Raw genomic sequence first — 12,496 nt, 5'->3', positions numbered from 1 at the left:
CTCCACCCCTACCTGACGCACTTGCCATCGAAGTCCAGCTGGAATGTTACCTCTCAGATGCCTTCCCTAACACTCCAGGCCCTCCAATTTGTTTCAAAAACTCGTCGCCTCTAACATTGTTTATATCTATAAGAGCACTGATCGTGTTATGTTAATTGCTAAGGACCCTGTCTTCCTCGATTCATCATGTGCTCCCCCAGAGCAGGGACGGCATGTTCATTCATCGTTGGACCCCCCAGTAGTCTAGAAGAACGTGCGTGACACACAGTAGATGCTCACAAGGTTTATTACATTGGTTTGTGCGGGGCTCGGCTCTCTCTCCGCGACTGGCAAGTTCATTACAGATTTGGAGGAAACCAACACGCTTAGGACAGAACCGAGTGGTCCAAGTCCGCCCAGTGAGGAATCCGCCAGAGAGAAAGTGAGCCTGAGGCCAGGCTTTGGGAGTAGGGCAGAGGCCCCGCGCGCTCCCGCCCGCACAAGGTGAGTAACAAACACTCAGGCAAGATGTTGAGTTTCGGATTTGGAGGAGGAAGACGCGCACAGCATGCTGGGATCTGCGCGACTGACAGCCGCACTGCACGGCGGGATTTGTAGTCCCGCCCTTCACCGGGACACTGGGAATTGACACCTGGCTGCTCTCAACCACGTTTTTACACAGATAAGGTACAGTCTTGGCCATACAGCACAGAATGATGAGGTTCTTTAGGGCCAGTATACCTAGTTGCACTCTTCAGAGCAAATCTCATTTCGGCGTTGGCTACCAGAAAGGCGCATTGGAGTGCTGCTGCACGTGCGCAACGCATACGTCCTTGCGTGCGCGCGCATCGGGCCCCGCCTCCGGAAGTGCTGTCTCTGCGGCCGCTCACTGTCCTCGCTACGCCTCCTTGAGCCCGGTGGCGCAGGCGCGGTGTCCCTCGGCGAAGATGGCGGCGCGGTGCTCCACACGCTGGCTGCTGGTGGCGGTGGGGACCCCGCGGCTGCCGGCTGCAGCGGGGAGAGGAGTCCCGCCGCCTAGGGGGGGTGTGGTGGGGGCTTCGCTGGGGCACAAGCTGAACGTCACTACCTTCGCGCCTTCCTTTGGAGCGCGGGGCTCCGGGGCGCTGCTGACATTGAGACCCGGTGTCAGCTTCAAAGGTGAGGGCAGGTTCCAGAGCCCGAGTGTGGGATCGCTAAGGCCAGTAATGGAGTGACTCGATCCGGCTACGGGGGTGGCGGGGTGGAGGTTGTTTCTGACCGGAATGAGGAATTGCTTGGAGAGACTGACAAGCGGGAGGCAGAGAGGCCCAAATGGCTTCTTAGAAGCGGTGAACCAGGGAGAGCTGCATGGAGCCCCGGCGGCAATAGTGAAACCTTCTGTAGGCCCACAACCTTCACTTCTCTGTCAACATTTCTAGAAGCCTCTTTCCGGCCCGCCGCTGCTGCGATACCCTCTTCTGTTCCCGTCTCCTCCCTTCACCTTCTGGCCGGACTGGAGGAGATAATTGTTACTCGGTGAGCACCTGTTACGGTGCTAGGTACTTTGTGCCCCTTTTCGCATGATGGTAACAGTCCTGCAGGAAGGCTGTCGTCATTCTCATTTTAAAGAACGGGAAACTGAGGTCACAAAGGTAGATGAGAAGAGTCGTACCAAACCCAGAGCTGTCCTTTAATAGTTTATGCTCCTTCTACCACATGTTTTTAGCTGAAGGGCACACTTAACAGTCTTTCCTAAGTCCTTAAACTGGTGATTGTGATAAAAATACAAACTAACATTTATTGAGCACTTTCCATGTAGGAGGCGTGGATCATTTCCATGTGATAGACACTGTTTCTATTCCATTGTGTAAATAAACTTAAGCCTAGGTGTTCAGCAGCTTGTAGAATGTGACAAAGCAGAAAGATGGCAGAACCTTTATTTAAAGCCAGCTTTCTTAATTGCTGGAGGTGATACTGAATTAATATATATTGAGCCTCTCAGTGTTCAGCATTGATGATTCTGCTCTGTGTTGGATGACTTCCATTATAGTGAAAGAAGGAAGGAGGAAACATTGAACCAACCATGTGTCTGAATTGTGCTCTTGGTCGGGTTCCCTAGTCATTCTCCATTCTGATGATCTTGCCCCCTTCCTGGATAGCCTCAACACCCCTGGGTGTGTTTTGTGTTTCTATTAATTTTAAGTGGTCTCCCAGGCCTCCATAGTTTGTTGCTGTTGTTGAGAGTGCTTTCTCCTGGAAAGCCGATCGGTTCCCTGTTGTGTGCATGATAAAATCTGGGCTCCTTAGCATAGCTCAAGGGCCGTTCGGTTATTCCTAGCCCTTATTAATCATCAGGAGCTTCATTATCTCTAACCACCCCTCTACATGCGTAAAATCTAGTTACATCACACGTTACTAAATGCACAAGGACTTTGCTGTGAACCAAAGGTGATACGTGATTTAGCAGCCAAGTGAGACACTTTAGAGCAGTAAAGGGGAAGCTGGTGGAATTACCATCAGGACTGTAGGTGTAATTTGGGTGGATTCAAACCTTTCCTTAGCCTGGTTAATTTCTACAGCCTAACAGTGTCTGCCTTAAAAAACCTCTCCAGAACTCTTTCAGTTGGATCATCAGTGGTTCTCAACTGGGGTTCATTTTGCCCTCCGCAGAACATTTGGCAATATGTGGAGACATTTTTAGTTGCCAGTGTGTGGCCAGGGGTAGAGGGGGAGTAGAGTGTGCTTTTTTTTTTTTTTTTTTTTTTAAAGATTTTATTTATTTATTTGACAGACAGAGATCACAAGCAGGTAGAGAGGCAGGCAGAGAGAGAGGAGGAAGCAGGCTCCCTGCTGAGCAGAGAGCCCGATGCGGGACTCGATCCCAGGACCCTGAGATCATGACCAGAGCCGAAGACAGAGGCTTAACCCTCTGAGCCACCCAGGCGCCCCTAGAGTGTGCTTCTTAAAAGTAGTTGACTAGGGTGCTGCTGAACATCCTTTGACACATAGGTATTTTAGTTGGCCAGGGATGCCATGACAAAGAACCACATTTATTCTCACAGTTCTAGAGGCTAGAAGTCCAAGATCAGTGTTTAGGAGGGTTGTCTTTAAAGACCCTACTTCCAATAACTGTCACATTCCGAGGCACTGGGAATTAGGGCCTCAACAGGTGAATTGGGGGTACATAACAATAGGAAAGTCCCACCACCAGGAGGAATCCAATCCCATCACCAACAATGTGCAATTGAGAAATCCTGATTAGGTGACTCTTTGTATGTGACTCTGCATGTCCTTGTGTACTAATATCTCCTTGCACACTGCCTCCATACTCACCTGCAGGACTGTAAGCTCCTTGAGAGTGCTGGCTTTGGCCTTTTTCTTCATCTTGTATTCTCAGTGCTTGCTACAGTGTTAAGATCTTGAATATCTGTAAGCTCCAGAATGGCAGTTCCTTTGAATGGTCTGCTGCCTATTCCCAGTGCAGAACCCAGTGCCTGGCAAGTAGTAAATGCTCAGTGAGTATTTGCTGAATGATTGAATGGGGAATCTAGAAGCTTCTTTGTAGGCAGAAGTTTGACTTGGAAACCTGGAGCTGTCATGACTTTTATGCCTTAACGAGGCTCCCTTTCACCCACAGCCCTGCACTCTATCTTTGGTTGTCACAGGATGCATTGGGGGTTAGGCAGGGCTCAAGGTGTGGGGAGCTCCCCCTGTTTCACTTGGTGACAGACCAACCCAACTTAGTCAACCACATGCACAGAGTGCAGTCAAGGGGGGGGGCACAGTGTGTCTGCTGGTGACTGTTCTCTTGGTCCTGATGCCAGAAGCATGAAAGGGCATATGGCTGCCTGCGTTGGGCATTGACCCATTAGCTGCTCTGGGGTGATCAGGTTCAGGCACAGGGCCTTTTAATCCTGTGTGTCTATATAGGTGTATTGTTTTTAGGGGAAGGGCAGCACTTTTATCAGATACTCTTAGATCTGTGACTTTGAACACTAAGAACTATTTCTTTAGTACAGTGGTTCTCAAATTTAGCATGTGGCAGAATCATCACCTGGAGGGCTTGTTAAACATAGGCTACTGCACTCCAGAGTTTCTGACTCAGGTCTGGGGTGGGGCCTGAAAATGGGCATTTCCAACAAGCTGATGGTGCTGCTGGTCCAGAGACCACCCTCCGAGAGCCACCCCGGAAGCAGATCCCCAAGGTTGGGTGGTGGAGGGAAGGAACGTGGAGAATTGTTAAGCATTAAGAGAGACAACACATGTGAAGGTACCTGGTACAGTGCTGGTGCTTGGGTAGTGTAAGAGTGGGACTAGGTCCCATTTTCATTGTCCTGCAGGTCCAGTCTGTGTCTGGGGTGCTGCTCCTTTGGTGGTGTAGTGGGGGTACCACCTCATTGTATTGTGGTTCAGCAGAATCAGCCCTGTCTAGTGGTGTTTGTTTTATATTCAATGCCTCCAGTGGCCTTGGCCATTTTTGAAGTGCAGTGAGTTAGGTCTCCAGAGGGCTTGGAGGAAAGCCGACTCCAAAGCTGTGACCTCTGTTCCTTTACAGGTATAACCTGGCTGGCAGGTATACTCACAATTTCCTTTTGTTGAGCACATTCCCAGAGTGATTTTCTTTCCTTTTTTTCTTTTTTAGGAGTAAGAAGTTACTCTTTTGTTTGCACTGCCTCCTTCCACACGAGCTCCCCTTTGGCCAAAGAGGATTATTACCAGATATTAGGAGTGCCCCGAAATGCCAGCCAGAAGGAGATCAAGAAAGCCTATTACCAGGTCTGTATGGAAGCCAGATTTTAGGGACAAGACTATAGAAGGGATGCTGTTGGTCTAGTCTGCTCACGAGTGAGCCACAGCTGCCCATATATATGGGTTCCATGCGGCTGACAGTGTAGAATGAGATGAGAACAGTGGGTGTTGCTGGACTGTTCCTCAGGCACATTGGGCCCTGCTCATTAATACTTCAGAAGAGGGCGCCTGGGTGGCTCAGTGGGTTAAGCCGCTGCCTTCGGCTCAGGTCATGATCTCAGGGTCCTGGGACCGAGTCTCGCATCGGGTTCTCTGCTCAGCGGGGAGCCCGCTTCCCTCTCTCTCTCTGCCTGCCTCTCTGTCTACTTGTGATTTCTCTCTGTCAAATAAATAAAATCTTTAAAACAAAACAAAACAAAACAAAACTTCAGAAGAAAGATAGGAAGAACCAAAGATTTTTTTTTTTTTTAAAGATTTTATTTATTTATTTGACAGAGAGAGAGAGATCACAAGTAGACAGAGAGGCAGGCAGAGGAAGAGGAAGGAAGCAGGCTCCCTGCTCAGCAGAGAGCCTGATGTTGGTCTTGATCCCTGGACCCTCAGATCATGACCGGAGCTGAAGGCAGAGGCTTAACCCGCTGTGCCACCCAGGTGCCCCCACCAAAGACTTTTTTTTTTAAGTCCTTTTTTTTTTTTTTTTTTAAGATTTACCTATTTATTTGAGGGAACGCATGTGTACACTCACAGCAGGGCGGGGCAGAGGGAGTGGGAGAGAGAGGATCTCAAGCAGACTCCCCACTGAGCACGAAGCCAGACGGGGGGCTTGATCTCATGGATCCAATAGTTGAATGCATAGCCAACTGAGCCACCCAGGTGCCTTGTTTGTTTTCCCTTTTTTGCTATTTACCAGGAGTGCTGCTGGGATCATCCATGTGTAGGTTTTGTGTAGATCTATGTTTTCATTCCTCGTGAGTATGTTCATACACCTAGGAGTGGAATTGCTGGGTCACCGTGATCAAATCCATGGTTAACCTCTTGAGGACTGCTGGACTATTCCAAAACGGCTGCACTATTTTACATTCCTACCGTCAGAGGGTTCTGACTTCTCTGTACCCATAGCGACACTTGTTCTTGTTTGTCCTTTCGAGTACAGCCACCCTAGTGAGTGTGAAGTGGGTTGTCACTGTGGTTTTAATTTGCTTTTCAGTGGGGGGCAGGACACTGAGCTCCTTCCCATGTGCTTATTGGCTGTTTGCTGGATGTGTATTCAGTTTCTTTGTCCGTTCCTGAGTTGTAACGGACTGAGCAAAGGCATGGGCCTAGGAAGCAGAGACCCTGGTTTGGGATAGTGAATAACTTGTTCTTCTCTTGAGCTGGAGGGCAGGGTACCTGAGTTAAGAGTGGGAGAGGAGTAAAGTGGTGGAGGCTGGGGCCAAATTAGCAGGAAACATGAGGCCATTCGTCCTAGAAACTTAAGAGAGAGCAGGGAAGGGCGCCTGGCTGGCTCAGCTGGTGGAGTGTGAGCTCTTGATCTTGGGGTCATGAGTTTGAGCCCCATGTTGGGTTTAGAGATTACTTAAACATAATAAAATCTTTGATATTCATAAAAAAAAGAGAGTAGGGAACCATTCAAGTTTTTAGGTATGGAAGTGAAAAGATCCGGTAAACCTATGCAGTTTAAAGATGGACATGTTTAAAGTAGCCTTCATAGGGAAATTTCTGGGGTCAAACCTTGATGAAAGCTTTGGGTCTATTGCATCATTTTATCCTCCTGACAGGCTTGGAGAGGTTATGACATACCGCCAAGGCTCCATCAGTCAATACGTGTTGTTCATGAGACTAAAATACCACAAAAGATCTCTCTTTTCCTTAAACTAATCTCATGAGCATACTGCCGTGTCTTGCCTTGGCTTCTGGGACCAGCTTTGTGGCCCACGATGACCTATTGGCTGTCCCCGGAGACCCTGCTTTGGGGTTCACACCAGTCTCTGGCCAGCCTCCATGAGCTGGTGTGAGGACCGGCGTCTCCAGAAGCAGGCTGAGTTCAGAGGCACCAGTGGAGCTGTACTCTGCAGTGCGGAGCTTCTCCTGCTGCTGCCTTTGTTCTGTCTCCCTGACTTTGGGGAGTGGGTGGGTGTTTCTGGCAACCTGCCAGCACCCTCCATCCTCCTGGAAACCAGAGTTGGGCAGCACATGACCAGTTCTTTCTTTGCAGGCTTAGTGACTTATATTGCTTTCTTTGCTACTTTGAAGATCGAGGGCTCTTTGATTCTTAGTGTAAAGGACTCTGTGGGATCCATTATTTGCCAGGCTGATTTGTAAAAGAGGGTTAAAGTGACCCGTGAGCCAAAAGCAGAGAGTCAGGCTTACTTTAATGAAGACTCTTCATTGATGAGGGCTGTCAGTCATGGTACACTCTACCTTGGCTGAAAGCAAGTTCCCCATCACAGAAAATAATCCTGTCATGTGTCTTAGGCTTGGATCATGACCTGACACCCCCCCTTTTTTTTTAAATTGTAAAATCTGTTTAAAAACTAAGTTAAAATGTACCCTGCCCCCCTTTGAAACCGTATGAATCTCACATGATCATGTTTGTCTGAAATGAGACTGTTTCGTGCTGTTTGTTGTCCTTGTGTCTCCAGCATGACCCCATGATGTCACACAGCCCTGTGATGTGTCCTAGTACTTTCTTGAATTTGACCTCCTTTGGGTCCTCATTTGGCACTCTGAGCTGTGACACTGTTGTGTCTTTACTCGGCACGAATGTGCTCTTACGTGTGACACCTCCCCTTGTTCCTTTCACCGTGGACTCAGTGCCTCACGTGTGAGCTCTGAGGTTGTCCGCTTCAGTGCTGTGTTTCGCAGCGGTCATCCTGATGATTTGGGGTGTACTGATAGCAGTAAGCGTTGGCTCATCATTGAAAATTTTCAATCTCGATCAGAACTCCTTAGGTGCCCCCACCTCCTGCACATGTCCTTCTGCTCCCTTCTGTGTTCTAATATTAGCTGATGTTGAATGTTATTGTGTGCCATGCCTTGTGCCTGTTTTATTTTTATTATTGATTTATTTATTATTGTCATTTTTATTTTTTTGTTATGTTCTGTTAGCCAGCATAGTTTTCGATAAAGCATTCAGTGATTCGGTAGTTGCCTATATAACGCCTTGTGCTCATTTTAGAATACATTTATCTCATTTTATCCCTACCACAGCCCTGTGAAGTAGGTACCGTTACTGTCATTTTCCAGATGAGCATCCTGTGCTCGGTGACATTCTGCCCAAGGTCGCAGAGCTAGCACACAGTGGCCCTGGGCACTCTGACCCTGAGGCCATGTGCTTAGCTTCCGGCCCCCAGACTGTGGCCAGCGGCTCAGGGTGTCAGAGCCACGGGGCTTCTCCAGTGAGCTTTGGCATCCACGCGCTGTCCCTCACTCGAGGGAGCTGTGGTAAGCCAGACTCTGCGGCCCGGCCCGCACGGTGAACCGCCTACTGTGCGCACAGCACGGCTCGGAGCAGCCAGAAGGGCACCTTCGCTTTAGAGTGGCTGAGGCTCTTGAAAAGCACAGAGGAGTATACAGTGGAAAGTCTCCCTCCTTCCCGTTTATTTACACCCTCCTTGTTGCAGTCGGCGTCTCCAGCTCATTAGTGTTCAGCTAGAAGAGCTGATCAGCTGGTACATAGTTTCTGCTCCTCTTCTGTAGATGGCAGTGTGTCAGACACACCGTTTCTCCGCTGCTTTCGTAAAGGTGCCCCAGTTGAAAGGATCGGTTGTTATTTTTGATAGGTATTTGTTGTGGTTGAACAACAAACGTGTTTATGCTTCAGATTTGAAGAGGCAGGTTTATTTTAAAGTCTTAAGCCTTGTTTTCAGAATTGCTGTGGGTCACAAAATCTTAAACAACTGCTGTAAAGGAGGTGAGATTGGCACTGTCACTTGGGTTCCAGTGTTGGTCATCATCTCGTGTCCATAGTAATTTACTGTTTCCTCCCTTAGCTGGCCAAGAAATACCACCCAGACACAAATAAGGATGATCCCAAAGCCAAGGAGAAGTTCTCCCAGCTGGCAGAAGCCTACGAGGTAACTCAACCTTCCTGTGTGTGCAGCTGCCATCATTCAGCCGCTTGTATGGTTCTGAGTGTGCAGCACAGGGTGGCCTGACGTGTCGTGAGGTCCCGTGTGAAGGCTGCATTCCCCACACCAGATTACCTCTGTGAAGATCCCCTGGCCTCCCGCTAGATCCCGCTTGACATCTCGTAGAAAACAGGATCTAATAATCTGTATTAACAGAGCTCCCAGGTCGCCTGGCTTTGTAGCCCGCTCTAGGCGCTCCTGGTACGATTAATTAATCCCACACACTGGATGACCCCCTTACTTAGGGCATCACTGTCTCGTGGGGCTGGTGGGGATGGTAAAAGTAGAAGGCATCCCTTAAGGAATTTGAAATGTAATCAGAGGGATGAAGCACTGACTTGTGGACTACTGCTGAGCCATTCCAGAGGGACCTTCTCCCCAGACTTGGAGCGCCTGAGGGGTTCAGGCTGTGTGAAGTATTGTGTATCTGCTCTTTGTGTATGTGTGTATGTGCGCACGCGTGTGCATGCATCACATCAGCTATTGGGGAGCAAGTCACAAACATCTCTTCTTCAGTTTCCCAGTGTGTGTTTTTTAAGAACAAAAACATTCTTTTGCATGACCACAGTACATTTGTCAAAACCAAGAGATTTGATGTTGCTGAAATCCCCTTATCTGTAATTGGCATGCACTCTTCTCTGTGCTCTGGGCTTTGGGAGACTCGGGAAGGCCTGACTGCTGGGCCTTTCTGGTAGGTGCTGAGCGATGAAGTGAAGAGGAAGCAGTATGATGCATACGGCTCGACTGGCTTCGATCCTGGGGCCGGCAGCTCCGGACAGAGCTACTGGAAGGGAGGCCCCACTGTTGACCCAGAGGAGCTCTTCAGGAAGATCTTTGGTGAATTCTCGTCATCTTCTTTTGGAGATTTCCAGAGTGTCTTCACTCAGCCTCAGGAGGTAAGCTTGAAAAATCACTTGAAAAATCACTCCCTCACATTTTAGCTGCTCGGCGTGAGGCAAACAGATTTGATCAGTTGCATTTTCTCTTAATAAATAAATAAATGGCACAGCACCTTCCACAGAAGGATCTGGAGGCTGTTGTTTTCATAGGAAATCATTCTCCTGTTTAAGTAAAATCCCGTAGGTAATATGTGTGCATCCATTTTAACGACATTCTTAGAGCTGCTTAATTGGGCAGCCTAAGGCTGAGGATCTCAGGGTCCATGACTAGGGTGTAAGTGTTTTATCTCAAAGGCCTGCTACATTATTCTAGTAGAACTCAGTCCCATAGGGAGACCCATGGCGTATTTATGTCCTAGTAAGACATGATCAGAGTTGAAGAGAGGGAGGATGTTTTATGACTTAGGTTGTGATTTTGGATCTTTCCAGTTGTCTGTAAGGACTGTGTCCAAATATTACATGTGAACAGTTTGTTGAAAAGTACATTTTCACTTAAAACAAATATTCCCTTTTAAAAATCCTGAGGAGTAGGGCAGAATCACTTGAGTCCCATCCATTCTTACTAGGCCAAGTATAGGTGAGTAGAATAGTTAAAAGGTAGAGTAGCTGGGTAAAGAGGTGAGCAGGGCAACACAGAGGGTTTTTAGTGGAATTTCACGTTCAGTGCGAGTACTCTGGTTTTATAGCAGTGGACGTCTGTTCAGACCTATAGGAGATGCACCACCAACGGTGGACCCTAATGTTAACTATGGGCCTCGGATGATTAAGATTTGTCTTGATTTAAAAAAATGTATATTCTGGTGAATGATCCTGATGATGGGTGAGGCTATGCATGTGTGGGGCCGGCTGGGGGTGTGTGTGGGACCTCTGTACCTCCTTCTCAGTTCTGTAAATGTGAAGCTGCTTTAAAAGAAAAACTAAAGGAACTAGAAACTGCTGACCGTTGCCCTTCTTTATTTTTAAAGTGGAGGGTCATGTTGGTGATTATCAGAAGAAAGATGTTAGGTTGTCCTCTGATTTCTTTAGTACATCATGGAGTTGACGTTCAATCAGGCGGCCAAGGGGGTCAACAAGGAGTTCACCGTGAATATCACTGACACCTGTGAGCGGTGTGACGGCAAGGGGAATGAGCCTGGCACCAAGATGCAGAGCTGCCACTACTGCGGGGGCTCCGGCATGGTAAGAGCCCATCCTGGCCCCATCCTGCTCCTTCCTAGGGGCCTCCTACCTCTGTCCCACCCACTCTCTTCCTCGCCATCCCGCCATCCCAGGGACAGTTATTGGGCAGTACTTAGTGATCTGAGAGTCCCTAACTTGGTGGGACTGTTTGATCTGAAACCTTCTTCTTTTCCCCTGAGTGCTCTGGCTTGGTCAGTGGGCTATCTTCTCTGAAAATACATTTGGGGATGTTTTGGTAATTTGAAACCATGGTGTAGGGAGGGAGGTTTAAATTTTGTTTGAAGCATCATCATTTTATCATCTTTTTTTAAAAGATTTTATTTATTTGAGAGAGAGAGAGAGCATCAAGCAGGGGCAGCAGGCAGAGGGAGAAGCAGGCTTCCTCTCTGAGCAAGGGGCCTGATGCGGGCTCCATTACAGGACCCCGGGATCATGACTGAGCCAAAGGCAGATGCTTAATGGCTGAGCCACCCATATGCCCTGATAAATTATTTTTTATAATACAAACTTACAGAACCGTATAGAGAGTCACTCCATTATTCCTTACCTGGATCACCAATTGTCAGCATTCTGTCTCATTTGCTTTGTCATCTGTGGTATATATTTTCTTTTCTTTTCTTTTTTTAAATATTTTATTTATTTATTTGACAGAGATCACAAGTAGGCAGAGAGAGAGGAGGAAGCAGGCTTCCCGCTGAGCAGAGAGCCTGATGCAGGGCTAGATCCCAGGACCCTGGGATCATGACCTGATCCGAAGGCAGAGGCTTTAACCCACTGAGCCACCCAGGCGCCCCCAGATTACATGTTTGTTTGTTTGTTTGTTTGTTTTTTAGATTACATGTTTTTGATGAAACACCACATCCCTTTCCGGTGGGCCATGTCAGGAGTCATAGGTGTCCATTTGTCCTCTTCGTGGTAATGTGACATTTGATCACTGGTAGTTAGTTAAGGTAGTGTCCACTAGGTTTCTTCACTGTAAAGTTACTAATATTCCCTTTGAAGTTAATGAGGAAGCCGTGGTGCGGCACCCTAACACTCTGTAAATGTCCGTTCCTGATCAGACTTTGACCTGGTAGTTGCGGCATCCATTGATCATTCTTGCCAATTCATTATTACTGGAACGGTCGCAAGATGGTGATTTTCTGATCCCAGCATCCCTCTGTGTTTCTTAGTTGTCATTCTCCTGAAAGGAAGAACTTTCTATTCTCCATTTATGTATTTATCATTCATTTATAGTAGTATAAACTCAGGTATTCTTATTTTATTCACCGGGCTGTAATCGGTTTAATTTCTGCCTTCGATATTCAAACTGTTCTTGACTTGGCCTGTGGAATCCCTTCCAGCTGGGACAGGTCCCTCCTCATTCTTTGAGTACTTCCTATAACAGATATTCTAGACTCACCTTGTGCTTTTCCTGCCACACCCTTGAGCAGTCATTTCTCCGGGGGGTCCTGGTTGCTTCTAGTGTCTCCTGGGATTTAGAAGCCAAGATTTGTGCTCTAGGTGTGCACATGTGTCTGGGGGTTCACTGCTTCTCCACACTCCCGCAGACAAGGCCAGGCTAAACGTGTGTGTGTGTGT

General features: G+C 47.9%; 1 protein-coding gene across 2 annotated transcripts in view; it reads left to right on the top strand.

Moving 5' to 3' along the window:
* The first annotated feature begins 896 nt into the window (after nucleotides 1-896).
* Nucleotides 897-12,496, top strand: part of DNAJA3 (DnaJ heat shock protein family (Hsp40) member A3) — a 30,772-nt gene continuing 19,172 nt past the window's right edge. Inside the window, exons 1-5 of one of the 2 annotated variants that reach the window (XM_059154256.1) lie at nucleotides 897-1,137; nucleotides 4,601-4,734; nucleotides 8,700-8,783; nucleotides 9,533-9,733; nucleotides 10,763-10,915. In XM_059154256.1, coding sequence (XP_059010239.1) covers nucleotides 927-1,137; nucleotides 4,601-4,734; nucleotides 8,700-8,783; nucleotides 9,533-9,733; nucleotides 10,763-10,915 — 783 coding nt within the window. In that variant the 5' untranslated portion in view covers nucleotides 897-926. The remainder of the gene's footprint in view (nucleotides 1,138-4,600; nucleotides 4,735-8,699; nucleotides 8,784-9,532; nucleotides 9,734-10,762; nucleotides 10,916-12,496) is intronic. The other variant, XM_059154257.1, reaches the window with a different exon arrangement.

Source organism: Mustela lutreola, chromosome 17 (genome assembly GCF_030435805.1).
Source record: "Mustela lutreola isolate mMusLut2 chromosome 17, mMusLut2.pri, whole genome shotgun sequence".
Taxonomy (NCBI): Eukaryota; Metazoa; Chordata; class Mammalia; order Carnivora; family Mustelidae; genus Mustela; species Mustela lutreola.
Note: the sequence above shows the minus strand (reverse complement) of the source record. Positions and strands in the feature narration are given on the sequence as shown.